This window comes from Theropithecus gelada, chromosome 7a (assembly GCF_003255815.1).
Source record: "Theropithecus gelada isolate Dixy chromosome 7a, Tgel_1.0, whole genome shotgun sequence".
Classification (NCBI taxonomy): Eukaryota; Metazoa; Chordata; class Mammalia; order Primates; family Cercopithecidae; genus Theropithecus; species Theropithecus gelada.
In genome coordinates, this window is record NC_037674.1 from 53,146,110 (window position 1) to 53,168,546 (window position 22,437).

The 22,437-nt window shown below is 38.8% G+C and overlaps 1 protein-coding gene across 1 annotated transcript in view; it reads right to left on the minus strand.

The window, feature by feature from the left end:
* Nucleotides 1-22,437, minus strand: part of PEAK1 (pseudopodium enriched atypical kinase 1) — a 301,809-nt gene that overhangs the window by 26,776 nt on the left and 252,596 nt on the right. The window contains exon 6 of the mRNA XM_025390349.1: nucleotides 17,188-17,381. Coding sequence (XP_025246134.1) covers nucleotides 17,188-17,381 — 194 coding nt within the window. The remainder of the gene's footprint in view (nucleotides 1-17,187; nucleotides 17,382-22,437) is intronic.

The following is a 22,437-nucleotide window of genomic DNA, read 5'->3' on the forward strand; positions in this document are numbered from 1 at the left end:
GGAACACAGACCTGCTGACACCTTGATTTCAGACTCCTAGCCTCCATAACTGTGACAGAATATATTTGTGTTGTTTTAAGACACCCATTTGTGGTACTTTTTCACAGCAGCCCTAGGAAACTCATACATTCTCCTACTGATGTTCATATAGAGTAGAAGGTGCTGGATGGTGCTGAGGATGATAATGAATAGGGGTGGTGGTTTTGTTTTGTTAAAATCATGTCCTTGCAGCATGTCAATGGTAAGCACCAATATAATCTGGGATTGTAATAGTAAGTGTTGCTTATGATAGGGATGAGTTCTGAGAGAGTTAGGCAATCTCATCATTATGCAAAAATCATAAAGAGTGTACTTACACGAACCTAGATGGTACAGCCTACTACACACCTAGGCTATATGGTATAGCCTACTGCTTGTAGGCTACAAACCTGTACAACATGGTACTGTACTGAATACTGTGGGTAACTGTAACACAATGCTAACTACTTGATATGGTTTGGTTGTGTCCCCACCCAAATCTCATCTTGAATTCCCACATGTTGTGGGAGGGACCCAGTGGGAGGTAATTGAGTCAGCGCAGGTCTTTCCCATACTGTTCTTGTGAGAGAGAATAAGTCTCATGAGATCTGATGATTTTAAAGAGGAGTTCCCCTGCACACGTTCTCTCTCTTTGCCTGCTGCCATCCACATATGATGTGACTTGCTCTTCCTTGCCCTCTGCCATCATTGTGAGGCCTCCTCAGCCATGTGGAACTGTAAGTCTAATAAACCTCTTTCTTTTGTAAATGGCCTGGTCTCGTGTATGTCTTTATCAGCACTGTGAAAATGGACTAATACAGTAAACTGGTACCAGTAGAGTGGGGTGTTGTTGAAAAGATACCCAAAAATGTGGAAGCAACTTTGGAACTAGGTAGCAGGCAGAGGTTGGAACAGTGTAGAGGGCTCAGAAGAAGACAGGAAAATGTGGAAAAGTTTGCATCTTCCTAGAGAATTGTTGAATGGCTTTGACAAAAGTGCTGATAGTGACATGAACAATAATGTTGAGGCTGAGGTTGTCTCAGATGGAGATGAGGAACTTGTTGCGAACTGGAGCAAAGGTGACTCTTGTTATGTTTTAGCAAAGAGACTGGCAGAAATTTGGCCCTGCCCTAGAGATTTGTGGAACTTTGAACTTGAGAGAGATGATTTAGGGTATCTGGTAGAAGAAATTCCTAAGCAGCAAAACATTCAAGAGGAGACCTAGGTGCTGTTAAAGGCATTCAGTTTTATAAGGGAAGCAGAGCATAAAAGTTCAGAAAATTTGGCTTGGTGCAGTGGCTCATGCCTGTAATCCCAGCACTTTGAGAGGCTGAGGCAGGTGGATCACTTGAGGTCAGGAGTTTGAGACCAGCCTGGCCAACATGGTGAAACCCTGTCTCTACTAAAAATGCAAAAATTAGCCGGGCGTGGTGGCAGACACCTTTAGTCCCAGCTACTCAGGAGGCTGAGGCAAGAGAATTGCCTGAACCTGGGAAGTGGAGGTTGCAGTGAGCCGAGATCATGCCACTGTACTCCAGTTGGTGACAGAGCGAGACCCTGTCTCCAAATAAATAAATTAATTAAATATAAAAATCAGAAAATTTGCAGCCTGACAATGCGATAGAAAAGAGTACCATTTTCTGAGGAGAAATTAATCCCCAAGACAATGGGAAATATTTCTCCAGGGCATGTCAAAGGTTTTCACGGCAGCCCCTCCCATCACAGGCCCGAAGGCCTAGGAGGAAAAAGTAGTTTCCTGGGTCAGGCCCAGGGTCCCTGTGCTGTGTGCAGCCTAGGGACTTGGTGCCCTGTATCTTGACCACTCCAGCCATTGCTGAAAGGGGCCAATATAGAGCTCAGGCTGTGGCTTCAGAGGGTGTAAGCCCCAAGCCTTGGCAGCTTCCATGTGGCACTGAGCCTGTGAGTGCACAGAGGTCAAGAATTGGGGTTTGGGAACCTCTGCCTAGGTTTCAGAGGATGTATGAAAATACTTGGATGCTGAGGCAGGAGTTGCTTGCAGGGGTCGGGCCCTCATGGAGAACCTCTGCTAGGGCAGTGTGAAAGGGAAATGTGGGCTCGGAGCCCCCACACAGAGTCCCTACTGGGGCACTGCCTAGTGGAGCTGTGAGAAGAGGGCCACTGTCCTGCAGATCCCAGAATGGTAGATCCACTGACAGCTTGCACCATGCATGTGGAAAAGCCACAGACACTCAATGCCAGCCCCTCAAAGTAGCTGGGAGGGAAGCTATACCCTGCAAAGCCACAGGGGTGGAGCTGCCCAAGACCATGGGCATGACCCAGATGCAAGGCATGGAGTCAAGGGAGATCACTTTGGAACTTTAAGATTTGACTGCCCCGCTGAATTTCAGACTTGTGTGGGGCATGTAGCCCCTTTGTTTTGGCCAATTTCTCCCATTTGGAATGGCTGTATTTACCCAGTGCCTGTACCTGCATTGTATCTAGGAAGTAACTAACTTGCTTTTGATTTTACAGGCTCATGGGTGGAAGGGACTTGCCTTGTCTCGGATGAGACTTTGGACTATGGACTTTTGAGGTAATGCGGAAATGAGTTAAGACTTTAGGGGACTGTCGGCCTGATAGGTTTTGAAATGTGAGGACAGAGATCTGGGAGGGGCAAAGGGTGGAATGATATGGTTTGGCTGTGTCCCCACCTAAATCTCATCTTGAATTCCCATGTGTTGTGGGAGGGACCCGGTGGGAGGTAATTGAATCACAGGGGCAAGTCTTTCCCATGCTGCTCTCATGATAGTGAGTAAGTCTCACAAGATTTTAAAAAGAGGCTTTTAAAAGAGGAGTTCCCCTGCACAAGCTCTCTCTTTGCCTGCTACCATTCACGTTAGATGTGACTTGCTCCTCCTTGCCTTCCTCCATGATTGTGAGGCCTCCCCAGCTATGTGGAACTGTAAGTCCAATAAATCTTCTTTTGTAAATTGCCCAGTCTTGGGTATGACTTTATCAGCAGTGTGAAAATGGACTAACACACTACTTGTGTATCTAAATGTAGAAAAGGTACAGTAAAAATACAGTATAAAAGATAAAAAAATGGTATGCTTGTATAGGGCACTTACCATGAAAGCAGCCTGCAGGACTGGAAGTAGCCCTGGGTGAGTCACCGAGTGAGTGGTGAGTGAATGTAAAGGCCTTGCATATTATTAGCATACACTACTGGAGACTTTATATATACTGTATACTTAGGCTATACTAAATTTATTTTAAAAATTTTGATTTTAATTATTATTAAGTTTAATTCATTATTGATGAATTAACCTTAGCTTGCTGTAACTTTTTAACTTTATAAACTTAAATTTTGTTTAACGTTTTGAGTCTTATAATAACACTTAGCTTAAAACACATTGTACGCTGTTTAAAAATATTTTTTCTTTGGGCCAGGCACGGTGGCTTATGCCTGTAATCCCAGCACTTTCGGAGGCCAAGGCAGGCGGATCACTTGAGGTCAGGAGTTTGAGACCAGCCTGGCCAACATGACGAAACTCTGTCTCTACTAAAAATACAAAAATTAGCCAGGCATGGTGATGCATGCCTATATTCCCAGCTACTCAGGAGGCTGAGGCAGGAGAATCACTTGAACCTGGGAGGCGGAGGTTGCAGCGAGCTGAGATTATACCACTGCACATTAGCCTGGGTGACAGAGCGAGACTCTGTCTCAAAAAAAAAAAAAAAATTTTTTTTTCTTTGTGTCTTTATGCTACAAATCTTTCTCTATTTAAACATATTTTATTTATTTTTATTTATAAAACTTTTTGTTAAAAATGAAGACACAAACACACATATTACTAGTCCTAACCCCTGGTACCTGTGAATGTGACCTTATTTGGAAATAAAGCCTTTGTAGATGCAATCAAGTTAAGATGAGGTCATTAGAGTGGGCCCTAATCCAGTATGACTGGTGTCCTTATAAGAAAAAACACCATGTGAAGACAGTGACAATGATGATAAAGGCCTACACAGGGTTAAGAATATCAATATCACGGTCTTCCACCTCCACATCCTGTCCCACTGGCAGGTTTTCAGGGGCAGTAACACACATGGAGCTGTCATCTCCTAAGATAACAATGCCTTCTTCTGGAATACCTCCTGCAGGACCTGCCTGAGTCTGTTTTACAGTTAACTTTTTAAAAATAAGTAGGAGTACATTTTAAAATTATGGTAATAGTACAGAAAATGCATAAACCAGTAACACAGTAGTTTATCACAAAGTATTATGTACTATACATAACTGTATGTGCTATACTTTTATATGACTGGCAGCGCAGTAGGTTTGTTTACACCAGCATCACCACAAACATGTGAGTAATGCCTTGCGCTATGATGTTACAATGGCTGTCACTAGGTGACAGGAATTTTTCAGCTCCATCATAATCCTATGAGACCAGTGTTGTTTGTGCAGCCCACTGTTGACTAAAACATCATTATATAGCACATGACTATATCCATTTCCCATGCACACCATTTTCTTCAAGAATATCTGAGAATTTATATAAGCTACAGCAATATATACAGCAAACTCAATGACTTCTTTTCTCCACCCATGCCATGTAGTAATATTTTTATAAGGAATAGAACTATATTAAATATAAACAAACAACAACACACACACATATATACACATATATAATATACATATAATATATATTGTGTGTATATATATATTTAGAGGGAGGGACGGGGAGAGAGAGCAGGAGAGTAAGAGAAGAGAAAAAAATATGAGAATGCTAAGCTTCAAGACGGTCTGAGCTTTTGTTTTATTCATTGCTGTAATCTCTGTGCCAATAACAAGGTCTAGATAGAATCAATAATAACCATTTCTTGAATGAAGGAAAAAATATTTACTACTGAAAGAGAGAAAGTAGTAAAATTGTATAGATACCTATAATAAGAAGGAAAGAAATTGAATTAGTATTTTAAAAAATTCACACAAAGAAAAACCCAGGACCAGATGGCTTCACTGATGAATTCTACCAAATGTTTAAAGAAGTATTAAGACCAATCTTTAGAAAACTTTTCCAAAAAATAGTACAGGAGAGGGAATGCTTCCCAACTTGAATTCAATGCAGCCAATATTACCTAAATACTAAAACTAGACAAAGACATAAAAAGAAAACTAGAGACTAATTTCTTTTACGAATACAGATGTGAAAATCTACACAATATGCTAGCAAACAAAATCCAGCAACATATAAAAAAAGATTATACACCACAACAAGGTGGGATTTATTCCAGAAATGCAAGGTTGGTTTAACATCTGAAAATCAATCAATGTAATATACCATGCCAACGGAATAAAGGGGAAAAAAAGTTCATATAATTACCCTTAATAGATGCAGAAAAAACGTTTGATAACATCAAACACCTTTCCATGATAATAACATTCAATGAACTAGAAACAGAAGAGAACATCCTCAGCCTGATAAAGGAAAGGGCATCTTTGTAAAAGAGCTAACATCATACTTATTGATAAAAGACTGGAGTTTCCCCCATAATATCAGGAACAAGATAAGGATTTGCATTCTTGCCATTTCTTTTTTTTCTTTTTCTTTTCTTTTCTTTCAGACAGGATCTCGCTTTGTCACCCAGGCTGGAGTGCAGTGGCACAATCTTGGCTCACTGCAGCCTCGACCTCCCAGGCTGAAGTGATCCTTCCACCTCAGTCCTCCAAGTAGCCAGGACTACAGGCATGCATCACCATGCCCGGCTAATTTTTTGTATTTTTCATAGAGACAGGGTTTCACCATGTTGCCCAGGTTGGTCTCAAACTCCTGAGCTCAAGTGATCTGCCTGCCTTGGCCTCCCAAAGTGATGGGATTACAGGTATGAGCCACTGCACCTCGCCCATTTCTATTCTACATTGTACAGGAGGTTCTAGTCAGGGATATTAGGAAAGAAAAAGAGATAAAGACATCCAGATTGGAAAGAGGAAAGTAAAACTCTCTTCATTCACAGATAATACAATCCTGTATATTGAGAAGCATAGGGAATCGAAACACAAAAAAACTATTAGAATGAATATACCAGTTCAGCAAGGTTACAGGATACAAGATCAGCATACAAAAACCAATTCATTTCTATACATTATAAATGAATGATCCAAAATAAAATTAAGAAGACAATTCTATTTATGACACCATTAAAAAGGATAAAGTAACCAGAAATAAACCTAACAAAACCAGTGTAAGACTTGTACTTTGAAAACTATAAAGCATTGCTGAAACTAAAAAGCAAATGGAAAGACATCTTATGCTCATGGATCAGATACTTTATATTGTTAAAATGGAAATATTCCCTAAACTGATCTACAGATTTAATGTAATTCCTATCAAAATTCCAGCTAGACTTCTTGCAGAAACTGGCAGGCTCATCCTAAAATTCATATGGAAATACAAGAAACCTAGAGTAGTCAAAGTCCTTAAAAAGAATAATACACTTTCCTATTCCAAGTTATTACAAAATTATAGTAATCAAGAGTATGTGGTACTGGCATAAGAATAGAAATATAGATGAATGAAATATATTTGAGAGTGCAGAAGTGAACCCTTATATTTAAGGTCAATTGATTTTTGACAAGATTGCCAAAACAATCCAACAGGGAAAGAACAGTTTCAAGCAAAATAATGAAATTGAATCCCTACCTCACACTATACACAAAACTTAACTAAAAATGTATGAAAAATTTAAATATAAGAGCTAAAACTAAAAAACTCTTAGAAAAAAAGTAGGAATAAATCTTTGCAACCTTGGGTTAGGCAATGGTTTCTTAGCTATGATACCTAAAGTATAAGTAACAAGAGAAAAAGTAGATTGGAAGTCAATAAAAATTATAAGCTTTTATGCCTCAAAGGACATCTTCAAGAAGGTAAAAAAGACAACTCACAGAATGGGAGAAAATATGTTCAAATTACATAACTGATAAGAGACTTACATTCAGAAAATATATGGAACTCTTTTGAAAAAGACAAATAACCCAAGTAAAAATGGACAAAAGATTTGCATAGCTATTTCTTCGAAGAAAATATATAAATGGCCAGTCCATGTGGAAAGATGTTCAGCATCATCACTCATGAGGTAAATGCAAACTGAGACGTCATTTCACATCTACTAGGTTAGCTGTAATAAAACACACAGGCAAGTGTTGGTGAGGATGTGGAGAAATTCAATGTTTATACATTGCTAGTAGGAATCTAAAATGGTGCCACCACCTTGGAAAATATTTTGGTAGTTCCTCGAAAAGTTAAACATACAGTTACTATTTGACCCAGCATTTCGACTCCTGGGTATATACCCAAGACAACTGAAAACATGTCCACCAAAACTTAATATACAAATGTTCACAAGCGGCACATTTATAATAGCCAAAAAGTAGAAACAAACCAGATGTCCATCACCTGATGAATGGATAAATTAAATGTGGTATACAATTGACTATTATTCAGGCATAAGAGGAGTGAAGTACTGATGTATGCTACAACATGGAAAAACCTTGAAATTATACTAAGTGAGAGAAGTCAGTCAAAAATGACCACATATTATATGATTCCACTTATATGAAATTTCCAGAAATATATAAAGTCATAGAGACAGAAAGTAGGCTAGCAGTTGTAAGGGGCTGGGGGAAGGGGAGAATGGACAGTGACTGCTAATGGATTTCTGTCTGGGATGATGAAAATGCTCTGAAATTAGACATCAGTGATGCTTGCAAAATTCTGTGAATATACTAAAATTAACTGAACTGCACACTTTAGGAGGGTGAATTTTATGGAATATAAATTATATCTCAATAAAGCAAATCAACAAGCCATTCTTAGAAACAACCATCAATTCAGTTTTCAGTCTTATCTTCTCATTCCTCTGTGCCCTTAACCAAGCACGTAGGGGCTTGGCATTTACTGAATGTTTCCTGTGATGGTGGGGTCTCCTTCCCAAAGCTGTTCCAGCCCTATTTTCTCTTGGCTAATGTGAGATGTCAGACCATGGTTTATTTACAAGATGACAGAAGTATGCTTTGTAATAAATCCTAATTTTTCAGTTGCTGACCTAGACCTTACAGAGATGAAGCACCACGGAGAAGGTTAGAAGCAGTGAATTGCACCAGCTCAGGCCCTATCATCCTTGCCAGACAACTGTGATAATCTCCTATTATTGCTGTCTCCAGTTTTACCTCCCTCACCACACAAGCCACCAGAGAGATGTTTTTCAAACACCAAAGCTGATCATGACACTTCTCTGCTTTAAAATATTAGATCAAGTTTAAATCTTCAAGCACAGAAAGTGAGCCTTTCATGATCTGGCCCTGGTATACCTGTTTCTCATCGCATTTCCTCTTATATCTTAAGGCAGAGCCACCAAACTACTTGCGGTTTCTCCAGCACTCTTGGCAATTTTATGCTTCCTTTGTGTCTTGTGTCTTTGCTCATGCTGATCCTCTTCCAAGAATAGTTTCCCACTCCTCTCATCTTTAAACATTCTGCTTCTGGGGAATATTTCTTACTCCACTCCCCAGAATTGACCTTTCTTGGGCCCTAAGATAGACCCTGTGAATATTACTCTTTAAGCACTTACAACCCTCGACTTGTGTTCCTTTCTGAATGCCCTACTGGTTTGCTCATTGAGGGAACGGACTGTGTCTCATCTGTGTACCCAAGACCAAGCAAAGAATCTGGGCTGAGAGCAGAATGGAATACATAAAAAAACTAGAACATGAACCTATTCTTACCTGTTTCAATGTGGGCCCTATAAAAGGCTTTATGGGCAGCCATGTTCTACCCATTTCTCCAAATTAGAAGAAACAAAAATAATCACGGACATGAGATAAATGGAGAATTCCAAAAGTACCTTTTTTTCTTTTATAACCTCAGAACTGACAAAGGACAGAAGGTCTATCATCATCATCATCAGCTCTTTAATGCTTATCAGAGGAGGTGAAGAACGGCTGATCATGTGACTTTCTGCCAGCCAGAGAATAAAGTTCAAACTCCTCAGCAAGTTGGTCAAGGCTCTCTGTCTTATCTACCACTATTTCTCATCAACCCTTCCTACGAATCACTCATTTCCTGTTAATATGTTCCATGTTTTTATTTTTACATTTTTGCCTTAGCTTGGGTGTCTGTCTTTGGCCTAGCTCAAATGGCACTTACCAACTGAAGCCTTCCTTACTCTCTACTCCTCCACCTCAAACTGGAAGCCATCGCTTCTTCCTCTGTGTTCTCTTAGCATTTTTTGCTCTACTAGAGCATTTTTAGCCTTTTATAAAGTGTGTGTTTTTACATCCCCTCAGAACCTGATGTGATGTAAGGTACACAGCAGGTGTGAAATAAGTGGCTGGACTGAGGGACAGAGTCAACAGAGTTGGTCATCAATTCAAAATGGAAATGGACAGCCAAGGTAGCAAGGAAATAAAGGTAAGTAACGTGGCTTCTCTTCCCAAATAGCAGGATATGATCTCCTGGGAGCTAAGGAGATTTCCACATGAGAATCAGAAACTTACGCGTTCCAAATGAAACCACAAACATTCCACAGTCCATGTAAGTAGGTCAAGCCATTCTCCTAAGTTTAAAACTGGTTTGTGCTTTTAGTTTTTTTCCTCCAAGAAAGACAAGTTCTCCTAACTGAATTCCAATCATTTCGGCCAATGTTTTAAAAGCTTGGTATCTTAGTTGTTTTTATTTTAAACTTTTAATCCTGTACATTCCTCTCAAGCCCATGGGACCAGACACCAAGCTCAGCTTTCAGCAGGCCTAATATAACATCACATACTCCACATTTTTGTGGCATACCAGTGCTCTAAACAGAAAAAAAATAGATTGTGTTCTAAATCCTGCCTTGCTATATGCTAAAAAAATTATTTTGGACAAATATGTTTGACTAGACCACACTCAAAACTTACTTTTCTCTTTTTCTGAACTTCCATAATCTACCTCTTTACTTTCTCCCCACTTAAAAATGTCTTCAGGCCGGGCGCGGTGGCTCATGCCTATAATCCCAGCACTTTGGGAGGTCAAAGTGGGCGGATTGCCTGAGCTCAGAAGTTGGAGACCACCCTGGGCAACATGATGAAATCACGTCTCTACTAAAATACAAAAAATTAGCCAGGTGTGGTGGCGTGTGCCTGTAGTCCCAGCTACTTGGGAGGCTGAGGCATGAAAGTCGCTTGAACCTGGGAGATGGAGGTTGCAGTGAGCCATGATCATGCCACTGCATTTCAGCTTGGGCTACAGAGTGAGACTCCATCTCAAAAAAAAAAAAAAAAAAAGTCTTCAGACTGACGGGCCCTATATCATGTTCTGGAAAGCAAACAAATGTTTGCCTGTGACCTGGTAGGTACTCATTACAGTCTTAGGGTGCTGGGGATAAAGAACACTAATAATGACCTGCTTGTGTAGGAGTAGCATGATTTCCTGGTTGATCTCTCTGCCTCCTGTCATCTCATAGGTAGCTCCTAGAATCTTTAAAAACAATCCTGATTGTGCCTCTATTCAAAATTCTTCAGTGGCTCTCCATTTGCTACAAGCAAAAGATATGCCTTTTGTGACCCTCTTCCAGACTCCTCCAAGAAGAGGCTTTCATTAAACCTTTAAATATCTGCATCACAGCAACTATCATGCTCCTAAGAGTCCAGTCCCATGTCTATCTCTCCCAAAGATCAGAAGTCCTTGAAAAATACATTAGTATTCCCAGCACTTAGCCTGGTACCAGGGAGATAGTTGGTGTTCAACAAATGTTTGCTGAATAAAAGCATTAAAGCCCAAATAAATAGAACTTATCTTCCTATTTAAACTGTAATTTCAATCTTCATCCCTAATTTTCTCCCCAGGGCTCAAAACAAGTAATACAGATGAGAAAGAGAAGGGAGAAGACAAAATAAGAGACCATCACCTCCACTAGTGCATAGCGGGGAATACGTAGAGTTTATAAACATAGATGCCATACACCATCACTGTGCAACAGCCTCGTCAAATGAACAGGGTCTCGCATTGGCTGAACTTAGCGCTCAGAGCATCATCCCCCTCCAGCAGGCATCAGCAGCTTAGGAGGAAGGGGCCTAATCTACCCAGGCATTATTATTGTGCTGAGGCTTACCATAGTCAAATATAAGCAACAACTGGCAAATCACAGGGGATATCAACTTCATGCCAAACAATAAAATAAACCTGATTTCCAAAGACCACTTTGGGTTTAGCCTCAAATAAACAGATACAAAGACCATTTTAAAGAACGTCAGCGGTATAGTAGCTGGCTGACTTGATTTTTGTAAGTCCTCATTAGTGGAAACCTCTCCAAAAACAGAGATTATTTATTTGGGTGTAATTTATCTATGTAATTTAAATACTGCACTCTCTCAACTAATTCCAATATATGAAAAACTATTTTTAAATGGGAATGCAGCTAACTTCGGGACAGAGTGTATGATTTCTTTTTAAATAGAAATAATTACAATTTTAGGAAGTACAACTGCTCAAACAAATGTTCAAAGCTCTCAACCTCAGTTTTTTTTTAAGCATCTAAATGATCTAAAACTGTGCTATTCTTTAGCCCTTGGTTCAGATCATTAGCTATGCAGTGTGTGGAATAATGTCTGCTCAATAATTATTTGTTGAGTAAATGAGTGAATGATAATGTAATCCTCAGAATAATTTTTTTTTAAAAGCTGGCATTTATAATGACATATTCTATAATTACATCAAGGCCAGCAAAGTAATGACATTCTTTTAAGTATATCCACCCCTTAAAATTTAACACTAACAATCAGTATTAATGCCAAAGGAAGTTCTGGAGACAGAAGACTTTTAAGTGTTTTTTTTTTTCAGTATTTGAAGGATAAAGCCTAAAGGAGATGCTCAAAGTAAGTAAAATGAGAAATGTGCACAGTTTCTTGTGCTGATCTATAGAAAGGAAACAGAGGCATGGTTTACATAATTCCTTAATTAGGAAACCTATGGACGAAGCCTCATATTAGAAAAAGAAAAGCCAGCTGATTAATGGAGCACATAGACTTGAAATTTTCCTAGATGAACTTTCCTGAGCAGAGCCAGATTTTCCTAATCTGGTAATCTTCTAAAGTCAAATCCAAAAGTCATTTTTAGCTTGTTCACTCAAACACATTCTTAGTACCTACTGTGTGTTTTAGATAATGCACTAGGATGTTGGGATGCAGAAAGAGGAACAAGCCAAAAATCGGTTGAATAAAGGGGGATATTATAAGGAATGTAGAAGATATGAGTACTTGGTTACAAAGTGATTGAAGGAGAGCTATTTCATTACATGTTCCTGATTTTAGCAGACTGATAAAGCAAATATGCCACATTAAAAAAACAGTGATCTCTGTCTATTTTGAGATAAACATAGAAACAAAGGGAAAATGTTCGAGGTCTGATTCAAACAAATTTTATTACTTCTTTGGGAAATCATTTTGGGCGACAGATACCCTATAAAATTCAGCTTGGGGTCAGTTAAGGTGTTACAGATCTGAGTTCATTAAGTGATCTTATACGACCACCACCCAGAGTAAAATCACCATTCTGTGAGGGGCAACCTTCTTAAGTTGTCAAGTTGCATAAAGACCAATGTGATTTTTGTGCAACATAGAAGACAATATAAATCCCCCAAATAACACATTCTTTAAAGCAGTGCTGTTCAATACAACTTTGTGTAACAATGGAAATGTTCTATATCGACACTAATGCAGTAGCTACTATCTACATGTGGCTACTAGGCACTTGAAATGTTGTTAGTGAGACTGAGGAAGTGAATTTTTATCTTTATAAATTTATATTTCAGAAGCCATATATGGCTAGTGGTGACTGTATTGAATAATAATTAATTCAGTTATGAACAAAATAAAGTTTGCATTATTTACATTAAGGACAAGAAGAATGACATCTAAATTAATCCTGGAGGTAGATGCCTAATGTAAAAAAGAAAAATATACGGGTTGCATAAGTCAGTAGCTCTTTGTGGGACTAGTTCAATCACAACTCCTATTGCACCACAGTGGAAGTAATAAGACGGCTGCGAGGGTAGAAGGACTCACAGGAGATTCTGAAGGAGGGTAATCAAGGCCTATTCCAGTTGAGTTTTTTTTTTTTTTTTTTTTTTAATGGAGTTTTTTAAAACTATATAAGAAATGTGAGAATTACACAAATTGTCCATGTCCCTTTGTTTTGTTATAACTGGCAGATCTTAAGGAACTGGATCTGCACAGCTATGTTGCTATTTGTCACCTCTCCTCTGTTCCCTGTTAGCTACCTTGGGGATCCTGTAGTCTGCTTTTCATTTCACATCTTTGGTCATGAGTTGTGTAGGAAGCCCACAATTTTTTAGATTTACATTTTGTTGTTCTGCTTATTTAAGCAATCTAATAACATTTTAAATCCTTTCCACTTTACATTTTTTGGCTACCATATCTAACATATTTAAAGGAGAAAGAAGCCAGGTATGGTGGCTCACCCTTGTAATCCCAGTGCTTTGGGAGGCCAAGGTTGGAGGATTGCTTGAGGCCAGGAGCTTGAGACCAGCCTGGGCAACATAGGGAGACTCTATCTCTACAAAAAATATTTAAAAATTAGCTGAGCATGTGGTACATTCTTGTAGACCCAGCTACTTGGGAGGCTGGGAAGGGAGGATCACTTGAGCCCAGGAGTTTGAGGCTGCAGTGAGCTATGATAGTGCCACTGCACTCCAGCCTGGGCAACAGAGAAAGACCCTGTCTCTAAAAAAATTTAAAATTTAAGATATATTTTTTTTTAAAAGGAGAAAGCAGAGTATATTTTTGGGGAGAAATAAAGGAATTCACAACTAGTAAGGACTTATATGCACCAAGTACTTCTCTGCCACTAGCCCTACAAAGCAGATGTCACTATTCCTTCATTTTGGATGAGGAAATTGAAGCTCAGGGAAGTTAAATAGCCAGCCCACAATCATGCAGGTGGGCAATGACACAGCTGTGATAGAAACCTAAATCCCACTGATCCCCTCAAATCTATCTTTTTTCCTGCTATAGTACATTGCTTCCTAAATCTGCTTCACAGTGTAATTTTCAGAAACAAATTCCACAGTAAAAATGATGGTAAGCGTTGAATTTTTCTCCCTTAGTTTCTTCCACATCTGTCAATCCATCCACTGTCTTATTAAAGAAACAAAGAAAAGAAAAAAGAGAAAGTGATCTTTATGGACTGGTTCTGGAATATTTAAAAGGATCTAAAGCTATTGCATTAGGAGGTTTTGCTGTCTTTTAGTTTTTAAACACACCATTTTTTAAAGTTATCAAGTCTTTAAATCGTAAAACATTACTCAAAGGGGTAGTCTAAACCTGCATGCAAACAACTTGTTGAAAGTATTAAAAAAGGAAAGTTTCAAATGCTATCTAAAATACTTGTTCCATTAGGAAAAATAACAAAATAAAACCCCCTTATCTTACAACTATTGGAGTCAACTTTATTGCCTCTCCAACGAAGCAACTATGTATCATAATGTATCATACCCTATAGAGTCAAGTATATAGATACTTGAGCACTTAAGGAAAACTGGACAATATCTTATTGGCATCACTTTTTTTTTTTTTTTTTTAAGACAGTGTCTCCCTTTGTCACTCAGGCTGCAAAGTAGTGGAGCAATCTCGGCTCACTGTGTCCTTGACCTCCTGGGCTCAAGAGATAATCCCAACTCAGCCTCCCAAGTATCTGGGACCACAGGTACGTGCCTCCACACTCGGCTAATTTTTGTATTTTTTATAGAGATGGGGTTTTGCCATGTTGCCTAGGCTAGTCTTGAATTCCTGAGCTCAAGTGATCTGCCCACCTTGGCATCCCAAAGTGCTGAGATTACAGGCGTGAGCCACTGTGTCTGGCAGTATCACATACTTTTAAAAGGAAGGCAACAGGTAGAGAGAAAGCTATCTTTCTGATAGGGCATCTATAACCATTTTAAGTTTTTGAATGCAAAGTGATGACAATTTTTTTTTTTTAAGTCTTAAATTTTGTCTGAAAGTAGATGACTTCTTTGAGAAAAAGGAAAACAGTAGGAGCCCTTCAGTATTTTACAAGAATTTCATGATTAAAGGCATTAAAGTCTAGTGGCTAAGATGGACTGGATACCAGCTGGTTCAACTCCTACTGGTTCTGTGACTTTGGGCAAGGCACTCTGCCTCACTTTCTTCATCTGAAAAATGGGGATAATAATTCTTAGGATGGTTGTGAGGATTAAATGAGCTAATATATGTAAGGCACTCAGAATATTCACAGAGGCAATGCTTTATTTTTTTTCTACTAGTCTTCATAACTGAGATGATGAAATAAAATAATTTTAACTAATGTCAGCTAATAAAAATTTATAGAGATGCCATCAAATATGGTACAACTAATAAAAATTAAATATTTTACTGAGGCTATCATGAAAGAAATTTTGGTTTAGTAAGAATGTCTAGAAGATATTATAATTCCTGATATATTATGTTGTCTGAGGGTATAAACAGTAAATTTTCATTTTATAATATGCCTCACAAAATATCAAATAATGGGAAAAGTCCAATAAGCTATTTGATAATAAAATCTGTTCCAACTTGTAAACAGTATCCAAGATAGCAGTTTGGGTAAACTATAGTATGTTTCCCCTACTCCCAAATCACAGAAAGCTTCTGGAACTTAAAATGGAAGTCTTTTTCTTACAAAATGTATTTTCAACTGCATGTGGGTTGTTATGATTGAGTTTCCCAAAAAGAGGTATTAAAGTATTATCGCCCACAGTGTTACCATAATCTTCTGGCCTTCTTAGGGACTCCTTTATTTCCAAATACACTAGCTAGTGTTAGAATTATTTTTCCTTACAATAACCTGACAAAGGAAAAGGACAAAGAAGAAAGGAGATGAGAAACGAGGTAAAAAATACTTCAATGATACATGCCACTGGTTTCCAAACAGTCTAAGGATTGGTCAGTGGTTCATATGAATCTTGCTAGTGCTCTGCATATAGTAGTCCAGGCTACTCACCTCTCTCCTGACTTCATGGAAGAAGAGCACTGAGAAATCCTTATTCTGCCTCAGGCTTTGCTTTTCAGAAGGAAGGAAACTGTGTGGCACTCAAGGGAGACAGGTAAGAAGTCATTGAGCATTCAAGGAAGAAGAGTGAAGATGATCAGATAATTGAAGAATCTTTGCATTGGCCGGCGCCTCTGAAGTAATTTAGCTCAACCCTCTTTGCAGTGCATCATCCTCCTCACAACACCTCTGAGAGATGGTCCATCAGCCTCTGCCTAAATACCTCCAATGACAGGGATCTTTACTTTCTTGAGTCTGCTTGATCCAAGTCAGAAATCTGGGATACATTATAGACTCTTCACATCATCCAATCTTGTGTATTTTTCCTCTTAAATAGCTCTCAAATCTGTCTACTGTCCCCCCACCGCCCACTATCTTAGTTGAGGCCTCCCTTTCTCGTCCCTTTGTGTGGTCCTGCAAGAGTATCTAACTACCAAATTTCCTGCTACCAAATAATCCGCATTCGCATGGCAGCCTGCAGGGTGGATGTTTTAAAAAACAAATCTAATTGTATTATTCCTCTGCTTAAAAACCTTTGATGGTTCACTATCACAAATAGCAAAAAGTCTAAGGTTTTAGCCTGAAAGGCATGATACTGGCTAACTCTCCGCTTCACATTTCAGCAACACTAAATGTTTGTGGTGCCTACATGCATCTCCATGATTTTGCTCACATTGTTGCCTCTGATTGGAATATTCTTTCTTCCCTTTGTCAACTAGTTAAACCAGTTCAGGAATTATCTCCAGAAAGGTATCTTTTGACACCCTCCTCTGTGTAATATTAAAAATGTACCATGTATATCTCTGTCACTGTATTTATATTACACTGAAATAATTAACAAATTCACTTCTTTCCCCCTAGGTGAGTCCCTCAAAACAGTATTAATAACCCTTAGCACTTGGCACACGGCTCATGGTTGCAGGTGTTTAATACATGCCTAGTAAACACCAGAACTTTTTTCTGATGTGACTTAAAATTTATAACTCAAATGGTCCAACTTCTGCTTCATGGAGCAATAAAAACCATCTCTCCAAGAAAACAGAACATTTGGCTAGTACATAAAAAGGTCAAGTTTAAATACTACTTATTGGACATTTGCACTTACCTAAGTTGCTGTATGTTGCACTACAAGGGTTCGGGTCCATAGGATCTGAAATGTCTTCTTTTCCATCTTCCCTTTCCAGTTCAGGTAGGGACAATGCTGTTGTGACTGAAGTGCAGCCCCCACCATCTTGCTTCCCAACAACAGTTCTTGGATCCCGAGGAGAAAAATCCTCTGTTACTTCGTGGGTCATGTGACTGAAACAAATCAGACTACTTGTCACACTGGTATTGAAAGATTCTACTAAAATTTAGATTTGTGGAAGGCATATACTTCCCATAAATGTAAATAACTGGTCCTATAGTCACAGTAACGAGTCATAAGCCCCAATACACTTGTCTGAACACAAGGCAGTACTTCATCTAGGCAGATACTTCTATTTACCTTGATTCATACATATTGAGAACCCAATTTGATAGAGCAGGTATGGTAGCCTGCAAGAGAGTTTGAGAATAACAGTCAAGGAGTGAAACATTTTATTTAGGTGGGAGGTGGTGATGTTGGTGGTAGAAGGAGCTGAATGTTTAACTGGTTAAAGACAAATATGCTCAAGTATTTAGTAAAGTATTTACCATACTTACTAATTACAGTACTCTAATACTATGGTAAGTATCAAATACTTTACTACATAGTTTTAATTTATATATAGTATTTAGTACACACTTTAGTACACACTTTAGTGTGTACTAAATCAGGATCAGGAATAAAGTTGAGATTAAACTATCTATATAAGGAAGTTAAGCCATTATTTAGTAGGTACACTGAGGTCTTGTTGCCAAGAGAACAGAAGCATCAACCTTTGCCTGTCTGTGTGCAGCAGGAAAGGCAAATGGAAAAGAAAGTTCGCAGTCTAGTTAATCTCATTTATTAAAATGAATCTGAAGCATCCTCCTGGCCACATACCAGTATATGACCAATCTTGTTTTACCATTGCCTGCTCATATGCTTATAGCTACTTCTTCCCATCTTCCCCGCTCCCCAGTCTGCTTGAAATGTGCCAATTCTGTTGCTGGTAAAGAAAACTGGCCTACTTAGAAAATCTCAATGGACTGGTCAATTAAATGAATTAATGCATCTTTAAAGTTTGCTGGGCCCACTGAAAAGTATTCCTAGATTATCATACATTCATTAGCTATTTTTCCTGGTTTCTTTATGAAAAAAAGAAAGAAGGAAAGGAAACATATATGATTACAGGTTATTTGTGGATTTTCAATTGGCAGTGAGTCATGGTGACATTTACTAGTTTCTTTAAAAGAGGTACTTTGTTTGATCATGTGCCATCAGAACATATATCGCCTGTGGATTTAAGGGAGTAGATCTAAAGGCAAAGGAGTACCCCCTTATCAATTTTTCATTATGGAAATTATGCATGTGCCTGGACAGAAAAATAAGCCTTGATGTCAGCTGGATATACAACTTCAAAAATATCCTTTCAAAGCTGGCAGAGCCAGAGGTCTCTCTATACTGGGAATAAGCAATGAGCTGGAAGTTCCATTAGGGGACCTGGCTCTTGGGGACAGTGGTGAGGTTGGAAGGAATCACTTTTCTAGCAGTCAAGAGAGTAGTACATATAAAGGAGGCCTCACACAGTAAAGCATACTGCCTCTTCTCGATGGGCTGCCCTCGGTCATTAACCCAAAAGAGGGGCTCCACACAAAGCTGGTTTCTCATAATATGGAGCACCATAAAATCAAGGTAACGTGGGGGCTCTATCTCCATGCATTAGCGAAGACAAAACAAAGTGACACTTCCAAGACATTCAGGCACCACTTCATGTCAAGAGTGTATATTACTCAGTAGTTATCAACATGTTTCAAGGAAGGGAAAATGTTTTCTGGCAAAAGTTAATAGAAACCATTTTTAGTTTCAAAGCAATAAATATAAAGTCCCTTAAAAATATCAGCCCCCTGGCCAGGTTCGATAGCTCACACCTGTAATCCCAGCACTTTGGGAGGCTGAGGTGGGCGGATCACAAGGTCAAGAGATGGAGACCATCCTGGCAAGTATATGTTACTAACACCTGTGACTGCCTCTTCCCCAAAGCATGTGTCACTTCAGTTGATGTAACAGCTTGTCCTCCTTTGAGGAATTCAATCACCTCATCAATAGTGCTGGTCAAGCAGATGAAAATATTTCTCGTGAGGCAATTTCTCTTAGTGCAATAAGATGTTTCTACAACTCTTTAAAATCTGTAAGCATGTGAAATCTGGTGAAACCCTGTCTCTACTGAAAACACAAAAATTAGCTGGGCGTGGTGGTGCATGCCTGTAGTTCTAGCTACTCGGGAGGCTGAGGCAGGAGAATCGCTTGAACCCGGGAGGTGGAGGTTGCAGTGAGCTGAGATCGTGCCGCTGTACTCCAGCCTAGCAATAGAGTAAGACTCTGTCTCAAAACACAATCAGCCAACATGCTTGAAAGAAAAAAAAAATGTTAAAGCTCCAGACAGTTCTTGTTCAGAAGTCAGCTTTAGAGGTTTCCTGAATAGCTGTTTCTTGGCTCCTAATCTCTTCAGACTTACTCTTGCCTTTTTTCTGTCTCCATCTCCTGGTTATTACTAAAAGAAAGCATTCCTTTCCATGTGTCAAAAAGGGTTGGTGAAGGGTTCAGAATCCATGATTCCATCCTCACTTGCCTGTTTTCATCCTAGGCAATGGGCTATTAACAACAAAGCTCAGTTACAGTGAAAACCACAGAAAGAGCTGCTGCTATTAACCTATGAGGAACTCCCTGGGTCTGTTGCACACGTGTACATATAACACAGCTCTGTACTCTGAAGGGCTTCACAAAATAAAAAACGAATACTTAAAAGCAAGAAATATTAGAAAACTCACCCACTGTGCTCACTAACACAATTCCCCATTAAATGAAATTTTCACAGGGTCTTCTCGAGTCTGTTAATCATGCTCTGAAACTCAGATAAACCAAAGATTCCACTGAGTTCTGGAGAGCTACAAGTTAGGCAAATCATGAGAAAAGGCTTGAATTCTGTTCCTTAATATCACTCACTGCACCTTGACCCTTACCTTACTGGTTTGGTCTGGGAAATGTGCCAAATTACCTTTGGGGAACCAAGCAAAGTGAAAGCTAGTTTTCTTAACTCTTTCCAAACTAAGGCAGTACAGCCTATATTCCAGATAAAGATTGGTTTTCATGAGCACATTTTAAATAAGTGCACTGGTATTAATTAAATCACCAATTAAAGTAATTGTCAACTCTAAAGAACTATGCAAATAGAGTTGATAAAAGTAAAATCACATGGATTTGCAAATGGATGCTAAAATGTTTAATCTGCATTTACAGTGACTTCAGTCTCTAAAAGGAGTAAGAATATTAAAATGCATCAATGAGATGTCATGTCTTAATGCTTGAAGGAAGAATAGCTCTTTGTATGATTAAAATGATAAAAGAGGCCAGGTGCGGTGGCTCACGCCTGTAATCCCAGCACTCTGGGAGGCCGAGTGAATTACGAAGTCAGGAGTTCAACACCAGCCTGGCCAAGATAGTGAAACCCCATCTCTACTAAAAATACAAAAATTAGCTGGATGTGGTGGCAGGTGCCTATAATTCCAGCTACTCAGGAGGCTGAGGCAGAAGAACTGCTTGAACTTGCGGGGGGCAGAGGTTGCAGTGAGCTGAGATTGTGTCACTGCACTCCAGCCTGGGTGACAGAGTAAGACTCCATCTCAAAAAAAAAAAAAAAACGATAAAAGAGAGACAGGGGAAAAGGGAGAGGTTCTCACAGTTCAAGGTTAGATATAATAATATACTATGACTAAAAAATAAAAAAAATTGAGAAAAGTATCAGAGAAGGTTGATTCAGTCACTATATATAAACAACATAAACCGACAAATCATTCAGGAAGAAAGAAAAAAGGAAAATCTCTGATTAATTTATCATTAGGCAAATTAATATAGTAAGGGAATTTAAGGCTGGGTGCGGTGGCTCATGCCTGTAATCCTAAAGCACTTTGGGAGGCCGAGGCAGGTGGATCACCTGAGGTCAGGAGTTCGAGACCAGTCTGGCCAACGTGGTGAAACCCTGTCTCTACTAAAAATACAAAACTTAGGTGGGCGTGGTGGCAGGCGCCTGTATTCCCAGGTATTGGGAGGCTGAGGCAGCAGAATCGCTTGAACCTGGAAGGCAGAGGTTGCAGTGAGCCAAGATTGCACCACTACACTCCAGCCTGGCAACAGACAGAGACTCCATCTCAAAAAAAAAAAAAAAAAAAAAAAAAGGTATTTACCATTGTTATGTTCCATATTTGGACATAAAATCAGAAAACTCAAATACTAAAATGACACTTCACAAATATCAGCTTTATATCCTAACAAAGTGTTTTAGGTGCTTTATAACCACCAACATTTCATTGGGAGATGTTTAATGTGATGGAGAAAACAATAAAACGGGAATTCGAACCTGGGTGCTGTTTCCTTATTGCTTTGATTTTCTGAACTTGATGGCATCAGGAAAGAGTTAGTGGAAAAAATAAAAATTTCCCCCAGTTCATCCATGAGTCAGATGGTAAATTATTTAGAATGAAAATTACGAGAAATCTGTGAGAATTTCTTATACACTATATGTTAGCACATGTCTTAAAATGGCAAATAATGACCAGTGTATCTAATTTTTTTCAGGTTAAGTACAATTTGATATTCATTACTATGAAACAGAATTGTTAAGTGACAAATGGCCCACTAAGAGGAAGTTATGGCTTTTATATTTCTGCTATTTTAATTTATGTTGAAACACCCCTATTTCTGTAATAACTATGGTGTTGATATCTAGGTCCTTGATCTTCAGGTTGGGTCAAACCTTGACTTGGCCTGCTCTTTGTCCTGAACCTTCAGCATTTCTTCTGCTTCAACAGACAGACAACATAGAAGACAACACATGTGTGACTATACTTTAAATTCTTCAACCAACTTTCCATTAATGACCGGTTTTTAATTGAGATTTGGGATGTCTGACCTGATACTTAAAAAACCATGTCATAATCTCCACAAAGACAAATCATTTTCTGAACATGCAGAATTAATATAAGGTGTTCAAAGGAAATAGTTACATTGTTACAGATTTGTGTTATATAAACGAATCCCTTGGAAGGTTATATCTCATCAGCTGGCCATATTCATACATAATTCAAAGCTGCAGAAGCTGTCTCCTATGGGAAGTTCACTTGGTTTACCCAGGTGGTAGGGATTAATCATTACACCATCAAATGAAATGAAATAATCCTTTTTTTTTTTCTGGCA